The sequence below is a fragment of the Pinus tabuliformis genome, chromosome Q (genome assembly GCF_031772625.1).
Source record: "Pinus tabuliformis cultivar Carrire ecotype Pingquan chromosome Q, CPIR1, whole genome shotgun sequence".
NCBI lineage: Eukaryota > Viridiplantae > Streptophyta > Pinopsida > Pinales > Pinaceae > Pinus > Pinus tabuliformis.
This window is the reverse complement of record NC_142296.1, coordinates 559,869,515-559,887,471: the sequence shown is the minus strand read 5'-3', so window position 1 is coordinate 559,887,471 and position 17,957 is coordinate 559,869,515. Positions and strand designations below refer to the sequence as shown.

The 17,957-nt window shown below is 38.3% G+C and overlaps 1 protein-coding gene across 1 annotated transcript; it reads left to right on the top strand.

The window, feature by feature from the left end:
- Positions 1 to 16,320: 16,320 nt before the first annotated feature.
- LOC149220669 (uncharacterized) lies at positions 16,321 to 17,364 on the top strand. The gene is made up of 2 exons (XM_089387162.1): positions 16,321 to 16,767; positions 17,233 to 17,364. The coding sequence occupies exons 1-2, from the start codon at positions 16,321 to 16,323 to the stop codon at positions 17,362 to 17,364; spliced, it is 579 nt and encodes a 192-aa protein (XP_089243288.1).
- Positions 17,365 to 17,957: the final 593 nt, after the last annotated feature.

Sequence of the window (17,957 nt, the reverse complement as noted above, 5' to 3'; positions counted from 1 at the left end):
TTGGTTGCAGTTGTTAGTGCAAGTTGTTGGCTTGTGTGCATGGATGCCTTGATAGGATATGGATTTGCTACACCTAGTTGACAATATTGTAGACTATCAAGTCATGTCTATGATACTAGGTGTGTGTATGGATGTTTTTTAGCTTGTATGATTAGTTGCATGGTATATCATTGAGGTTCCATATGTTAGAGTAGCTGTGGTGAAGTTTGATGGCTTGAGAGTTAGTGCAGTTGATGGATGACATCCAAGTCAACCTAGTTTGACTTGTGATGATGATGGAGTTGCTAAACTTGGATTGATAGAATGTTGTAGAGCCTATAGTGGTTTCCTAAGGTCTATCTGATGTTGATCAAGCTATGAAAGAAGTTTGGTCAAGTTTTGAGATGAGCTGGCTGATGTTTGACCATCCTTAGCCATAGTCGCATGCATGATGGGTCAAGGGAGTGGTTATGGCTTCCAGTCAAAATTAATTAGTGATGTAAGTGCGATTAAGGCTTTTCACTATAATTTCTCCACATTCCTCGTACTCATCAAGTGTTTAATTGTTTTTTCTGACATGTCTTGTTTGAGACTCTTCATGTAAAGGTCGAAAAAAGGTAATTATGCTTCTAGATGATGGTTAAAAGAGAATATTCATTAGTAAATGAAGTTAGTGGATTGATTGAGTCAAGAAGTGAACCAAATCAATTTCAACATATGAACAGAGCTCCACTATAGGATTGGAATTAATTGATTTAATCATCTTCAAAAACTACAAATATGTGGAGAAAGGTTGCTCATTTGGTTGGTTCTCTTGAGTGAGAAATGTGTTATAGTGTTTTGGAGAGCCATTGGTGAGGAGTGTGATTTGGTTGAAGTAGAATGTGCATGGAGGTATAGCTGTAGTAGAGATAGAAGTATGCAAGGCTAAAGACTATGTTTATGTGACAGAGCTACAATGGTTTTGCTAATGCATTTGTGATTGCAGGGGAATAATTATTGTTTGAGTTCATATGATTGTGATAGATTGGTTGCAGTAGTGTCACATGTTTTTCATATGGCTATTATGTATTGCATTGTTGAGTTTTTACATCTAGTTTGTTTGCAGAAAATGTATTGAGGCTATGTGAATTGAGAATGGTGTATGAATGTGAGAGAGGAGTATGGTTTGAGATTGATTCAATGATTGATATTTTGAGCTATGATGATATTTTTGTTGTGATGTTCATGTTAAGCAACTTAATGTTGATCTAGGTTGTCATTTATGTCAATATGGCAATATCCTGGAATACTATATTATGATGTGAAGCCAAGGAGAAACAGAGCAGATCAGACCAAGGAGAAGCAGAGCAGATCAATGAATTAAAAAGAGCAAGAAGCCAAGGAGGAAAGCCATCAGGGAAGCCATTGGAAATTAAGAACAAGAGCTATTGGAGCAAGAGAAGCCATAAGAAAACCAACTCAAGAGTAAGAGTTGAAGAAAACAGTGGAGGAGTGTTGTGGCAGAGGAGCACTACAGATTCTATTGCATTTCATTTTTTTATTTACCTATCGCATATGCCCAAGAGAAAAAGCCAAAAAGGAAGAACATCAGAGTATTAAACCATGGAAACCCTTTAAAATGCATGTAATAAAACCTTTTTAACAAAAGAACACAACACATCAGAGTTAATATATTGGCGACTTTATCAATGACTTTACTATGTGTCACATTAAAATCTGCGATTGCAATTTGAGCTACGGACCCGACTGCTCCAATATAACACGCCATAATGTAAAATTGCATCAGCCTTGTCAGAAGTCATATCACCAGTATTAAAGGAATGTCACACTAAAACTGTGATTGCGATAATACATGCAGACTTGGACAGTTTATAGTAACAACCCCAATATAACATCACATCCGCCATATCACAAGTCTTATAGGGTTGTCACGGTAAAACCTCCGATCGCGATATTATTATGCTGCACCATTATAACATGATTTAATATCATATCACATCCACTCCATCGGTAGTAGAGGCATCAACTGTTGGGTAAAATTAATTGCTCAATAAATAAATAAAACAATTAATCACCTAGACATTAATTATCAACTCGAGGAGCGTCTTTTTATTTCAAGGTAATCAGAAAAATATATGCATAAAAAATACCAATAGCTAACACTGGTTCTATATGATTGTGTTCTATATTATCAAGCTCATTCAACAATAAATAAAATGTAAGACTTGAATAATAAAATTAAAATTAAAACGAAGAAAGTAAATGACAGGAAAAACAATTATGCTATCACACAACTTGAATCATTGCTAAATTGAACCACACATTGCTGAAATGAAAATTTAATATATTTCACCCAACATAATTCAAATGCTAATCCAGAGCAGTAAATTAAATGAAATCTAGAAATTGCAGGAAACAACAAATCTAGAAAATGCAGCAGCCAACAAATTACTTTGAATAAAAGGAAATTTACTTTAAAGAACAATGATTGAAATTCAAAGAAACAAGCACATAATTAAAATAATTTAGATGCTCAAGGCAACACCTCACCCAAGGTAGTGGGCCCAACTGCCCAAGACTCAATTCTGCCTTGAGAAGTAACTCAGATCAGATTACAGATAACAGATGTAGAACTCAATGGATAACTTCCTTGATTAAAACATATGAGAGAAATAATTACATAAAATTGAATTTCTTAGCTTTGCCTCCAATTCAACAATTGTTCATATCCCATCTCTCATCCCTTATCTTATCTCCTACATCCTATCTAATAATTGTCCATCTCCTATCTCCTAATTACCCCCCCTCTCTTTGATCTCTGTTTTCATTTAAATACATAGAGAGCAAAGGGAAGTTACAACAAAGTTGACTGCAAAATGATTACCATTACAATTTTGGATTGATTACATAAACTCAATAAACAAGATGAGACCTGAAAGGTATTCCCATCATGATTCAGTTGGAACAAGTCGAATCTGGTATTGCAATTGAGAGAATTTGGAAAACGGCTGGAACAACAAATATGAGAAATTACCTTCAGAGAACCTTACATTTCTCTCAGATCAAGTCGAATTTTGGAAAACTACTCACAAAATAACTGTTTTGTTCTATTCTGCACAAAACCCATGGCTCGTATTTTCTAGATTCATTTTCATTTGCCTGAAACGTCCAACGCAAAAATGTCACTTCTTATCCCAACGAATTTCTGAGTTGGAATATTTGAATGAGCTGAAAATCAAATTTGCAATCTAGAAAAGATATTAGAGGCTAAAATCGTGAGTGATGTTATAAAAAATTCATTAATAAACCATCATTGGGAAAATAATGCATAATAATCTTTAATATATTAAAAATAAAGGAGAAAAAATTGTAGAAATTTTGAATAATTTAACACATATTCAATGGAGATTATCCTGATCATGTACTATTGTGGAATACACACACAACACATAAGCTCCTCTACATTGATCATCAATTTAGCAGCATCAATAACAATAAAACATCAAGAGCATTCACACATTAACACAGTATGTAACCCAGGGAAAGCATCTCGCTAAAAACCCCAACTATCTGTATATTAATGATTGAGACCATGTAACATTACAAAGTACAATGCTTATCACAAGAAATCCAGTACCAGCTCCACCTGTTACACACAATACAGCTAAGATCTGATCTCCAAATCTATTCCACTGCTTGCTTGCCTCCACTGCTCAATACCTGCTCAAGAATGAATGAGAATGGTTTACCAAACTCGTATTTCACCTCCAAAGAATCACTCACACTGTGTTAGACGTGAGCATAGGCTATAATACTGGGAAAATACATGAGCAAACTCATTGGCATACTCAATCCCTTGATTGTGCAAGATCTGATGCACAACTATAGTCACAACTGATGGCAATATGATTCTTTAACACCTGTCCCTGCTGAATTGAACATGCACTGACATGCAACTGAGTTAACTGATGTATTCTATAGTTGTATTATGAGTTAATAATTAGTTTAACAACTCATCATTAGTCTATTTGCAGTTAGACTAACTACAACTAGTTTAACCAAGTCAAACTGAACACAACTCCATCAACTCCACAATCAACTCCACCAAACTCAACTGATTGAGTTCTAACTGAAGTCATGCATGCAACAACTCAACTGACTCATAAGAAAAGCATACTTCCTTCTGACAACTGCATGGGCCACATCTGTAGCTCAAACTGAAGTGCTCCAAGAGAATAAGATCAAGTTTATAGTCCAAATATTATTATGAGACAATAATATTTGACTTTTCTATTTTGGACAGCCAGACTAAAAATAGACTTTGATCACTCCTGCTGTGATCACTCCTGCTGTGGTCACTCCTACTGTGATCACTCTTGCTGTGGTCACTCCTGCTATGATCATCCCTGCTGTGGTCACTCCTGCTGTGATCATCCATGCTGGGATCCAAAAATAGAACTTGCGCCATAATTTGCTAGCAGGCCCACTTAGTGAAGGCGACTCTTTTCACTAAGCTCCATCATCTTGTTGCAATCTCAACACTCCCTCTCGACAAGATATGGATTATTAGCAACCCCTATCCTGCCTCGGTGATACTCGAATTTGCTCCTGGTGAGAGCCTTCGTCAGAATATCAGCATCCTGATCCTCCGTTGGAATGTATGAAAGCAACATGATCCTCCGCTGCACACAATCTCTGATATGATGGTACCTGATGTCAATATGCTTAGATCTATTATGAAATACAGGATTAGCCGAGATTTTAATGCAACTCTGGTTATCACAGTAAATCACAGTAGGATCCAAATGAGAACCGAACAAACCAACCAGGATCTTCCTCATCCATATAGCCTCGCATGCAGCCAAACTTGCTGCCATATACTTGGCCTCCGCTGAACTGAGTGCCACGGATCTCTGCTTCTTGCTGTACCAAGAAACTGCTATCGATCCAATACTGAAGACCCCTCCTGATGTGCTCTTTCTGTCCGTTGGGCTCCCTGCCCAATCTACATCCGTGAAGCCACATAGCTTCACCTCATACTCTTGTCTATACCACAAACCATATCCCGATGTGCCTCTCAAGTAGCACAATACATGCTTGCCGGCCTTCCAGAAGAGCTTGGTAGGCTTAACCATAGCTTGTGAAAGCTGGTTAACTGCATAGCATATATCAGGTCGTGTATTGACCAAATACATCAGTGACCCCACCAACTGTCGATAAACAGTGGCATCCACTTCTTCTCCCGAAGTGGCATCCTCCTTCCTCCAACCTCCAGGAAGAGGAGTATCAACAGGCTTGCAGCCATGCATGTTGAACTTCTCCAGTATCTCCCGAGCATATTTTCCCTGAGAAACAAACAGTCCACCACTGCGCTGCCATATTTCTAATCCTAGGAAATAGTGAAGGAGGCCCAAATCCTTCATCTCAAACTCTGTAGCAAGATCCTCCTTGCATGACAGTATCAACAGCACATCACCCGTTAGAATCAAATCATCAACATACAGTACAATGATAAACAACTTACCCTCCACCAAAATCTGGTATAGGTTCGGATTCGCCTCGCTCTTGGAGAATCCAGGTCCTGTGAAATAACTATCTATCATGTGTACCAAGCACGTGGTGCTTGCTTCAACCCATACAATGCTCTCTTGAGCCTGCACACATGTGACTCGCTGCTGAAGACCTCAAAGCCTTCGGGCTGCTCAATGTACACCTCCTCCTCAATAACTCCATTGAGGAACACAGTCTTCACATCCATCTGATGAATGTGCCATCCCATCTGCGCTAAGAGAGCAAGAATCGTCCGTATGGAAGAATACCTTGCGACAGGTGCAAAGGTCTCCTCATAATCGATCCCCTCTATTTGTGAAAAGCCTCGGGAAACAAATCTTGCCTTGTACTTCTCTACACTCCTGTCAGCTGCTTGCTTAACTTTGTAGATCCATCTCAAACCCACCACTGATTTCCCTTCCGGTCTAGGAACAATCTCCCATGCACTGTTTCTGACAATAGAATCATACTCTTCCACCATGGCGTCTACCCTTGCGAGATCCTCCACAACTTCCTCGAAAGAGGATGGCTCAGTCACAACACACTTGCTCATAAGAGCCATGTATCCAGTGTACCGATCAGGTGACTGTCTCTACCTGCGTTGGGCTGTAGGTGGTCCTACAACTTTCTTTGCATCTTGAGCCAGTCGCTCAGCTTCTGTCAAGCGCTTTTTCCCTCTAATGGTTGGCGCTGCATGAGTGGTATCTTCCACTCCATGAACCTCGTCCCGTGGCTGATCCACATCCTGAAGCTCATCCTTAGGAACTAATAGCTCCTCATCTGCATGCAAGTATAGCTCCCTCTCAAGCGAACACTTCATGGCTTTCTCCTCCTGAAATTTTATATCCCGTCGCATGAAAGTTTTACCACTGTCTGGCAAATACACACGATAGTTGTGGGGCATATCAGGGTACCCCACAAATATCCCAACCTCTGCGGTCGGCTCCAACTTCTTCCTGGCATCCTTCATCACATGCATGTAAACATTAGCACCAAAAATCCTCAAATGAGAAAGATCAGGCTTCTTACCAGAATAAGCCTCCTCGGGTGTACTCATTCCAAGTATCCTATGAGGACAACGGTTCTGCACATAAACTACTATATTTCATGCTTCCGCCCACAAGTGAAGGCGTAGGCCTTGATCATGCAACATTGCATGTGCAACACCCACAATTGTTCTATTCTTCCGCTCAACTACTCCGTTCTGCTGTGGGTTATGGGGAGCTATGAGCTCTCTACGAATCCCTTCTACCTTGCAGAAATCCTTGAACTCGTCCGAGATGTATTCACCACCATTATCGCTCCTAAGAGCCTTCACCTTCTTCCCCGACTCCTTCTCGACCAGTGCTTTGAATTCACAGAACTTTGAATATGTCTCACTCTTCTTCTGCATGAAGAATATCAAGCACTTACGAGAGAAATCATCAACAAAAATCACATAATACCTGTGTTTTGCTATCGAAGCAACTGAGAAAGGTCCACACACGTCTGTGTGAATTCTCTCAAGGATCGTCGTGGCGCGACTATCCTTCTCGTGAAAGGTGGCTTTCACAAACTTCCCCAAAGTACACCCCTTGTACTGATTTGACTGCGCAAGTGTGCCTTTAGGAAACCCTGTAGTGATCTGCTGCAGTATCTTCAAGGTTCCATTGTGAAGGTGACCCAATCTCCTGTGCCACAACTTGCCATCATCCCGGCTCACCAATCCTTCTGCCTTGCTTGCCATTGTTGTGCATCCATCTACATGCAACTGATAGAGGTTCCTCACTCGAACCCCTATCTTCCGGGTCTCACCAGTTGTCTTGCTGCGCAGGAAGGCCTTTCCCTCGCTGAAAACAACATCATACCCCTTGTCTTCTAACATCGCCACTGAGATAAGATTCTTCTTCAATCCTGGAACATGCATGACTTCCTTCAATACGAAGGGTTTACCAGACTCCCTCTCAAAGGAAATGGTACTGATACCGGTCGCACTGTATCTACCATCATCGCCCATCTCGATGTGCACTCCAAGATCTTTGTCCTCCAGATCAGAGAAAAAATCTCTATCTCCCGTCATGTGAAAAGATGCACCACTGTCCAAGAACCACACCGATCCCATCACACTTGAAACCAAGCATGCGATCAATGAAAAATCAAGCTCAAACTGTGAGGCTAGAGCCTCTCCTGCTGAAGATCCAGCAGCCTGCTTGTTCTTCTTCTTCTGCGGACAATTAGTGGCATAGTGTCCGTGCTGGTGACAGTGAAAACACTTCACCTTGGACATGTCCTGCTTCTTGCCTTTCGCACCGGAATGAGAAGCTTTCTTGTTCTTCCCCTTCTTTGCTTTGGTAGCCAAAGTGCAATTCTCTTCATTAGATACCTTTGATGAAGATCCATTCTCACCTTTATTGTTTCTGAGTTTATCCTTGAGCGCCAGGTCGCTCTTGCTTTGGAATAACATTTGCAATCCGTTGAAAGACATTTCAACAACACTGCTGCAAATTCAATTTCCACTAGCTCCAAACTCAACCGCTTCCAATCTAAATTCGTGAGAACACAATATTTCTCGTACAGAGATTGACTATATGGGCATTCACCGGATATCTCACCTTCCAAAGGAAGGATGAATCCAGAGGCTACCTGGCCCGATTACAGACTCTGCCTGAAGAAATAGAATGTAAACACTTCCTGAATAGTAGATCTGATGATCAACAACTCCGATACCATGTAGAAATTTTTCTACAAATCAACTAGCTCTGATACCATGTAGAAATTTTGAATAATTTAACACATATCCAATGGAGATTATCCTGATCATGTACTATTGCGGAATAAATACACAATACATAAGCTCCTCTATGTTGATCATCAATTTAGCAGCATCAATAACAATAAAACATCAAGAGCATTCACACATTAACACAGTATGTAACCCGGGGAAAGCATCTCGCTAAAAACCCCAACTATCTGTATATTAATGATTGAGACCATGTAACATTACAAAGTACAATGCTTATCACAAGCAATCCAGTACCAACTCCACCTGTTACACACAATACAGCTAAGATCTGATCTCCAAATCTATTCCATTGCTTGCCTGCCTACACTGCTCAATACCTGCTCAAGAATGAATGAGAATGGTTTACCAAACTTGTATTTCACCTCCAAAGAATCACTCACACTGTGTTAGACGTGATAAGAGGCTATAATACTGGGAAAATACATGAGCAAACTCATTGGCATACTCAATCCCTTGATTGTGCAAGATCTGATGCACAACTATAGTCACAACTGATAGCAATCTGATTCTCTAACACCTGTCCCTGCTGAACTGAACATGCACTGACATGCAACTGAGTTAACTGATGTATTCTATAGTTGTATTATGAGTTAATAATTAGTTTAACAACTCATCATTAGTCTATTTTCAGTTAGACTAACTACAACTAGTTTAACCAAGTCAAACTGAACACAACTCCATCAACTCCACAATCAACTCCACCAAACTCAACTGATTGAGTTCTAACTGAAGTCATGCATGTAACAACTCAACTGACTCATAAGAAAAGCATACTTCCTTCTGAAAACTGCATGGGCCACATCTGTAGCTCAAACTGAAGTGCTCCAAGAGAATAAGATCAAGTTTATAGTCCAAATATTATTATGAGACAATAATATTTGACTTTTCTATTTTGGACAACCAGTCTAAAAATAGACTTTGATCACTCCTACTGTGATCACTCCTGCTGTGGTCACTCCTACTGTGATCACTCCTGCTGTGGTCACTCCTGCTGTGATCATCCCTGCTGTGGTCACTCCTGCTGTGATCATCCCTGCTGTGGTCACTCCTGCTGTGATCATCCCTGCTGGGATCCAAAAATAGAACTTGCGCCATAATTTGCCTGCGGGCCCACTTAGTGAAGGCGACTCTTTTCACTAAGCTCCATCATCTTGTTGCAATCTCAACAAAAATAGTAATTATCCATAAGAGCATAAATAATTATAAAATGGAATTATATGATAACTTATGATAAATGATGTGATAAAGAATGGTAGAAATGGATGAAATAGACATTAAAAAGTGATAATAATAATGACAAATTAGTGGCCCATCATACCCCCAAACTGAATATGCTGCATGTCCTGATGCAACTCAAAGCCTTTGTATTAACCAAGCTATAATACAAAAATGTTCATCCCAACTCATGAAATTGATGGAACAAATGACTTCTTCCTCAAATAACGAATATTCAATTTTAGCAATGTTGATGAAGGCGTAACAATTTTCACGTTGACTTTCAACTATATGTATATGAAGTTGCAACAAAATATGATATATAAGTAACAACAAACTTCATTAACCATTTTCTCAAAAACTACAAACCAGATTTTGCTAAAATTTTACAAGAAAATTTCTACTGTATTAATGCTTCTCTAATTCAAAAATCAGATCGTTTTGATGCACAGATCATGAAATATAAACAAATTGGTTGTAGGTGGCAGGGAATGATTTATGAAATTTTACAAACTAATTTAACTTGAAATTTTCTGGGTTTGTGTATTTTAATGATACCTCTTTGCTGTCCAAAAATCACAAGAATTCAGTTCATAGTTTTAAAGATATATGCAAATAAATTTCCACACTATATAAAAATGAAATTGTATGCCTTAAATGAGGAAGAAAGTAGAAAACATCCATCACGTGTAGGAATTCCTCCCCAAGTTGGAGAATTAGCATGCCCTCATGCAATACTAGAAAACAAATTGAGGTGGTTGCTACAATCATTGTTGAAATCTATGCTTGGTGTAAAACAACATGGAATAAGGGAGGTTTTGAGAATGAATAAGGAGATCGATGGATGATGGCATGGTCATAATAAATAAATGAATGAAAGTAACACTCCCCCAAATTGAAAGATTCTATATCTGAAAAATGGGAAGTGGTAAAGATGTGGAATGAATGATGATAAATAATGCTCAATGGATTTTCATGAAATTCTCCTAAATTTTTAATAAATCAGAAAATTATGCTATTTTACCTCAAGTTTTACCTCCGAAAAAAATGTGGAATGACATGTACAAACATGAATTTGTTGAAGCTGATGTAGGTTGAGCTGATGCTGAAAGTGATGCAAATGGTGGAAGCCATGCAAACACATTTTGTCTGAACAATTGTTTGCATTCGCGAGTTACTTGAGCCACTTTTGTTAGTTGCAATAGTGTGGGTTCGTTGTGAATAGATTTGCCCCCCATACTTGCTGTTCTCCTATAAACAGTTCACTACTTTGCATGCAATTTTCTTGAATCCACAATTTTAGTTTTGAACAACAACATATAAGCCGCATGCAAAGATTTCAATCAGAAAAACTTTTGTATAAATGCAATAATAATATTTTGTCAAATCAACAAGTTATGACGGAGTTCGGTAATTATTACGCATGCTATCCCATAATGCATACCTTTCGCCCTCCAATTAGAAAAGGGTGTCCATGATCATAAAGCATAGGAAAAAGGGAAAGAACGTTGGGGATTCATAAATGCAGCAGGACAATAGTTAGAGTGGCGTAAATACGGCAAAAAAAAGGCCAAAGTAGTACAAATTGTGAAGATGGGAAATGACCGAAAAAGTGTAAAACAAAGAATTGATCATTATGAGAAGAGATGTTTTCTTAAGTGGAAAAATATGACAAAATCATGACATGCGATAGATGATAATGACTGCTGGTATCAATTGATCAGACAGTATTGATATAATTCATATAAAAGTATATTTTACTATTCATATTGGTTAATATAGTTATAAACACTATTCAAATGGTAAATTCACATTTAGAAATGAATCAATAGGAAATAATGGGATAAAAAATAATTGACAATGTAACGTAGAACTTCAATAACATAAGCAGGGCCACTGTTGCCAGAAGGCATTCATAGCCTTGATAGGGTTACTTTTTCACCAAAAAATGAGCTAGAATCTTCTATTTAGTATTTAGATGGTTGTTTATTGCTATAAAGTCACTATGCTGGCATGGTAACCAGATAATCATAGTGCCATTCACTAGGATATCATAAATTGATCAGGCTGGCTCGTGATGAGACCTCTGGTCCTTTTGATAGTTTTGACTATCTAGAAGGCTATTACCCTGGTGTGGTGGCCATAACGGAATGTCACTTGTTACATCCTTATGATCATGGTAGGCTGGCTTGCAATGAGACCCCCTATCCTCTTTAAGAAGATTTGTATTGTATTCCATATTTTTATTGTAAAGGGAGGGATGTTCATTTACTCAAGAGTTAGGAATGGTGTGAGAAGTAAAAAATGCCAATGAAAGTTATGCTTTTATCCCTATATCATCAAACCAAAGGGAATTATCAATTGAAAGTGTGAAAGATAAACCAACATGACATTAACATAGTGAATCATTTTATGATATGTCCAAAGAGAAGATATTCAGCCAGTGATTATATAGATAAACCAGGTTAGTTTTAGAATAAAATTAATCGTCAAAGGTTTTGCAAGTCATAATGGTATTAATATTACTATTTTTCCTTTATCTTGGGTACAAATTCCCAATCCAAAAAGATGGTTTTGATAGGAAAGCATGGGAGAGAAAAATGACTACTTGATTAAAATTGAATGAAAATTGTGCGGTTATTGGAACAACAATTATTGATCACAAGAAAAAGAAATCATAGCTGTTCGTTCTACCTAACAACAGCTGTTCAATTTATTGAACAACAATTATAAATACACAAAGAAATCAGGGCTGTTCGTTCTACCGAACATCAGTTGTTCAATTGACTGAACAAAAACTATTCAATTGATTGAACACCAATTATTGATACACCAAAAAGAAATTGGAGCTGTTCATTCTACTGAACAATAGCTGTTCAATTGACTGAACACCAGTTGTTCAATTGACTAAACAAAAACTATTCAATTGATTGAACAATAATTATTGATCACAAGAAAAAGGAATCACAACTGTTCGTTCTATCGAACAACAATTGTTCAATGAACAACAACTATCCAATTAATAATTATAAATATGCCAAAAAGAAATCAGGGCTGTTCGTTCTACCGAACAACAACTGTTCAATTGACTGAACAACAACTGTTCAATTGACTGAACAACAGTTGTTCAATTGATTGAACAACAATTATTGACACACCAAAAAGAAACCATAGATATTTGTTTTACATAAAAACAACTGTTCAATTGACTGAACAACAACTGTTCAATTGATTGAACCAAAATTATTAACACACCAAAAAGAAATCAGATTTGTTCATCTACCGAACATTAGCTGTTCAATTGACTGAACAATAGTTGGTCAATTGATTGAACAACAATTATTGATCACAAGAAAAAGAAATCATAGCTGTTCGTTCTGTTGAAAAACAACTGTTCAATTGATAATTATAAATACGCCAAAAATAAATTAGGGTTGTTCATTGTACTGAACAGAAGCTGTTCAATTGATTGAACAACAATTATTGACACACCAAAAAGAAACCAGAGCTGTTCGTTCTACCGAACCGCAGCTGTTCAATTGACTGAACAACAACTATTCAATTGATTGAACAACAATTATGAACACATTAAAAAGAAATTAGAGCTGTTTATTCTACTGAACAACAACTGTTCAATTGACTCTGTTATCACTCCAAAATTTCTTTAGAAGTTGTTAGAGAAAGAAATGATAGAGGTAACCACAAACCTACTTTGGAGATTAGGATCTAGCCTTCCTAATGCTCAGAGATGCCTCTCTCTTTATGATTTAACTTTGTTTTAGTTAATTGATTTTAGTCTAGTTATGATTGTACTTGGGTTTTGACTTGGATTTGGTGGTGGCATCACTTACTTAGATGGGGTGTCTTTTACCATTGGGCTATGGGGTCAAATGTCAAGTAAACAGGATTGGATCAAGTTCTAAAAATAGTGTCTATAGGGCAAGATAGTTAAGTTATTTCAGATCTCAAGGGCTTGATGGTGAAGTGGTTTTCAATCAGATCCAGGGAGCAATTAAGAGTTCCTTAGGCTGGATTATGAAGAAAGTGAAAGAGGTCAATCGGGATGGGAGAGAAATTAAAAATTCTGAAATCCAGATATCAGAGAAAAACATAGAAATGATCAATTGTTCAAAACAGAGTGTACTTAAACAAATTTTGAGATAAATTTCCAGTTAATTCATTCAACTTTAGATAACATTTAAGTTTGTGAAATACATGAGAAAATAACAAAATCTAACAAAGAAAATACTTCATTGCAATATCTCAACACATGAATCCTGTAATGCAATCTCTTTATTACTTGCTCCAGTCTGTTGACTTGAAAAATTGGTACAATAACCCTTAGGTTTATGATCAAAATAACTCTACAAATGTATAGCAATCCACCCTCAATACTTCAAATTATGAAGTATTTATACAAAAATAATTTACAAAATATCCCAAACTGTCTTGGGAATTAATCTAGGAGAAAGAAATATCTTCATGCAAGAAGATAGAGACAGAGATTGAATTGCTGTTTGCTGTCCCTGTTTATTAGGTTGTGCTGTCTTTAATCTTTGATATTTTTCCTTTTAATCTTTGCTTTGCTGTTTGGTCTTCACACTGGATGCTTTACTCACTTTGACCTTTCAACTGATACACTTTCACCTGATACACTTTCATCTGTCTGGCGTGTCATTATCCTTTTACTGTGCTTTTCAATCTTACTATACATTTTTACATTTTGACTGTTTATTTATAAAATAAGTCATTTAATTTCTCCCATGTTTCAACACCTGGTAATTGGATATTTATCATCTTCCTGTAAATCTCATCTTCCTCCGTGTACTTGATGAAAGTAGGCTTATTCACAAAAAGGTGTTTCACCTCATGCTAGAGGTAAAACAAATTCTAAAAAGTTTGGTTTAGGACCTTGCCAGTTGGCATCCCCTTCATGGATGAAGTGTTCACTTGATGTCTGGCCACTTCTCTTATCTTTCTGTTGCAGTCCTCCTGTGGCATTAAATTATTGTTTATTACCAAGGGATTTGGTAAACCCTTTTGCCTCAAAACTTCGAATTTAACTATGAACTTATCTATATAGCCAGTTGCATGGTTTGGAACTTATCTTCAAGGTTTAGCATTAAATACCTCTTGGTGAGGACCCTTTTTACTTCTAGTATTGTACCTATTCTGTTAGGTATCTCTAATTCTTGCAATTCATACTTATTTTTGGAGTTGAGGAAGTGAATGATCCTTGTAGCTTCCACTAGCATGTCTCTCAATTCTGGTTTTACTCTTTATATGGATTCTGTAGCCTCCTTTACTAAGTCAATCTGTTAAAAAATCACTTGGATGGATGGCCAAATATCATTGAAAGAGTCAATGATATTGGCCCACAATTGTTCCTTAGCTTGTCCAAGGGGTTCCTTCAAATTTAATTCCTTCTCCAAGTTGTTTATTCTTTCGTCCATTCTGGTGGATTTCTGCACTTCTTCCTTGTGCATAATCTTGGCAAGCTTGTAGTCAGTATATAGACTAGTCACCTTTTCCTTGATCTTTTTCATTTCAGTGGTCTGAATGGACATGTCTTCCATTGCTTTGACCAACTTACTTGCCTCATCACCTATTGACGTTGTTGCTATTGACCCTGTTGCTGATGTAGACACTGTAGAAGTTGGTAGTGCTGTAGCCATAGGAGTTGTAGGAGCTAATGATGTTGCCAAAGTGGAAGGTACTCTAGTAGTAACTGTTGGGATAACAATGGCAGGGGAAGTATCAAGACTAAATTGTTTTAATTGTATCAAGCTGTCTATCTCCTTTTCCATTTCCCTCAACTGATCATTCAATTGTAGCACTAGGTCCATGATCTCCTCATGATTTGTTTGGCTATCTAGGACCTCTTTTGTCTGTGGGTGTTCTGAATGGGGCAACTTTAGTTTTTTTTTTTAGAGTTGTAGTGTCCTCATTCTTCTTCTTGATCAACTTTTCAGTAGCTTTGATGTCATTTAGATCATGGCCCAACTCAATTACCAAGTCCTCCAATGACTTGATCTTGTTGTCTTTGGCCTGTGAGGAGGCCTTTTCTAGTTTATATTGGGCTGTAATGTTATCCATGGAGCTTTGTAGCTTATGTGCAACCATGGCCTTCCCTATCAAGGTGGAGTAGATCATCTCTCCAGCCTATTTTTGAAATTCTATGTGGTCAATGGGATGAACATCCCTGGCCAACACCTCAAAGTCGGTTTTTCTGTAATCAGTTGATGTCTTTGGCTGCTGGACAATTGGCTGCATGAAGGACACCTGCATCTTTCCTGCTTTGATGTAAAAAGATGACATCAACCTTCTCTAATTAGTTGGTGTAAGCTTGATTTATTGGGCATATGTTTCTGACTTCAACTTCTCGTTTCTTGAGAGAAATCCTTCCAGAAGAGCGAAAGGGAGAAACTATGGCAGTGTAGGGTTTTTGTCAGACCCTACAATGACAGACCTGCTCAGACCACGGTGCCCCTGCAACAACTCATCGACAACATTGTCAATAGAATACGTCAACGAATAGAGTACTCGTCATGGATAACCTCTAGGGGGAGGACACGGTGCCTCCCCCCAATGATCAAGGAGAACCTCAGATGCACACGAGAAATTATGGGAAGAAGCCATAGGATGAAGTAGAAATGACTCACAATGTACAGACAGATAACACAGGAAGGGATGAAGTTCCAAAAGAAACCTTGGCAACCTAAAAACTTGTTGCAGCAGAAAGGCCAAAGATTGAACTACCAAGTCAAAGAATCAACACCCAAATCCAGTACATGAAGGATCATGCTTTAATAGGGAAATTTATTGGCTTTTGGCCCATAGAGAAAGCCTTGCACGGTTGGATTGCAGCCAAATGGAAACCAAAAGGGCACATCACCTTGCAGCTAGGACCAAAGGGCTTTTTCACGGTAGTCTTCAACTATATAGAGGACCGAAATAGGGTCATCGATGGAGGACCCTACTTCTTCAATGCAGCTGGTCTTTACCTGAGAGACTGGATTGAGAGATTCAACCCAGACAAAGAAGATCTAAGCTGGGCACCAGTCTGGATCCGTCTTTATTCCCTTCCTCTGGAATATTGGGATGAAGATTCACTGAAAGATATTGGAAATGGACTGGGGGAGTTCATTAAAATTGCGGAGGAGACAAAACTCAGAAGATATACTTCCTACGCCCGCATTTGTGTCTATATGCATCTAAGCAAAGCTCTTTCGGATGTGGTAAGTTTATATCATGATGATTTTGAGTGGATTTAGTCAATAGATTATGAACATGTTCCATTCAGATGCAGAAAATGTCATGCCCTTGGCCATCTCTTTCGTGATTTCCCATTAAATATGAAGCCCCCAACTTATACCTCCTCAGAAAAACCTGATTCTGAAGGTTTCACCAAGGTAAACAATCGTAAAAAGAACCACAAAAAACCTGCATCAAACCCTAAAAAGCCTTCCGCCAACACCTCAATGCCATCCACCAGTAATAGCTTTGATATCTTAGCTCATCCTGACCCAACAGCCACTGAATCCCCCTTACCCTCCGAGGAGCCTCTCAAGGCAACCTCTAAGCTCAACCCCACAGGCTCAGGGAAAACTCTAAAGCCCTCGCAATCCATAGATCTAACCACCTCCATGCCCAGTCGGATACCGATCTAGAAACCTCATGGCATGGATATAGACATTTTGCAGCAAGAGACCACCATTGCTACAGACTTCGCGATGGAAAGCAGTGAGGCCAAGCATATGGAGGAAGAGCCTGAAAGTATAGACATAGGAGATCTGGACATATTGGGACTAGAACAAGCTTGCAGGAAAAAATAATTTGACAAGATCCCAGAAAGACAACTGGAAAGCTTGGAAGTCATCCTTTCTAGAGCACATCAACAAAGATCTCTAGGTATTCAACCCGGAAGTCAATGGGATGGAAAAAACATTCCTAAAGACAATAAAAAACGAGGGAGAAAGACAGACCTCCAAAGAACCATCCGTATTGGGGAAATGCTGGTGGAATCAAGAAGATATTCTAAGCTTACAAAGTATTACAGTCCCCTACCCAATAATGAAACATGAAGCTCACATCTTGGAATATAAGAGGGCTAAACAACCCTGGGAAATACAGAATGATAAAAAACATGATTCAGCAGGAGAAACCCCAAATATTCTTCATGTAAGAAACAAAATGCAATTCTACCACACTTGGCCAAACTCTCGCCAAAGCATGGCCAGGCAGTCAAGCAGTAGTAGTGGATGCCTTAGGAGCTTCAGGAGGACTAGCAATAGCCTGGGATGAACAAGCTATCATGCTCACTAATATCCATGTGAGTCATCATTTCATTTCATTCAAGCTTCTTTTCATATAATAGGGACAAATGTGCATGGTCACCTTACCAATGTCTACTTCCCCCAGGAGGTAG

What these genes read in the sequence shown, in the direction of transcription:
- LOC149220669 (XM_089387162.1), top strand. Translation starts at nt 16,321, where the DNA reads ATGAAGGATCATGCTTTAATAGGGAAATTTATTGGCTTTTGGCCCATA. An exon ending in GCAAAGCTCTTTCGGATGTG is followed by an intron (nt 16,768 to 17,232) that starts GTAAGTTTATAT and finishes GACATTTTGCAG; the next exon opens with CAAGAGACCACCATTGCTAC.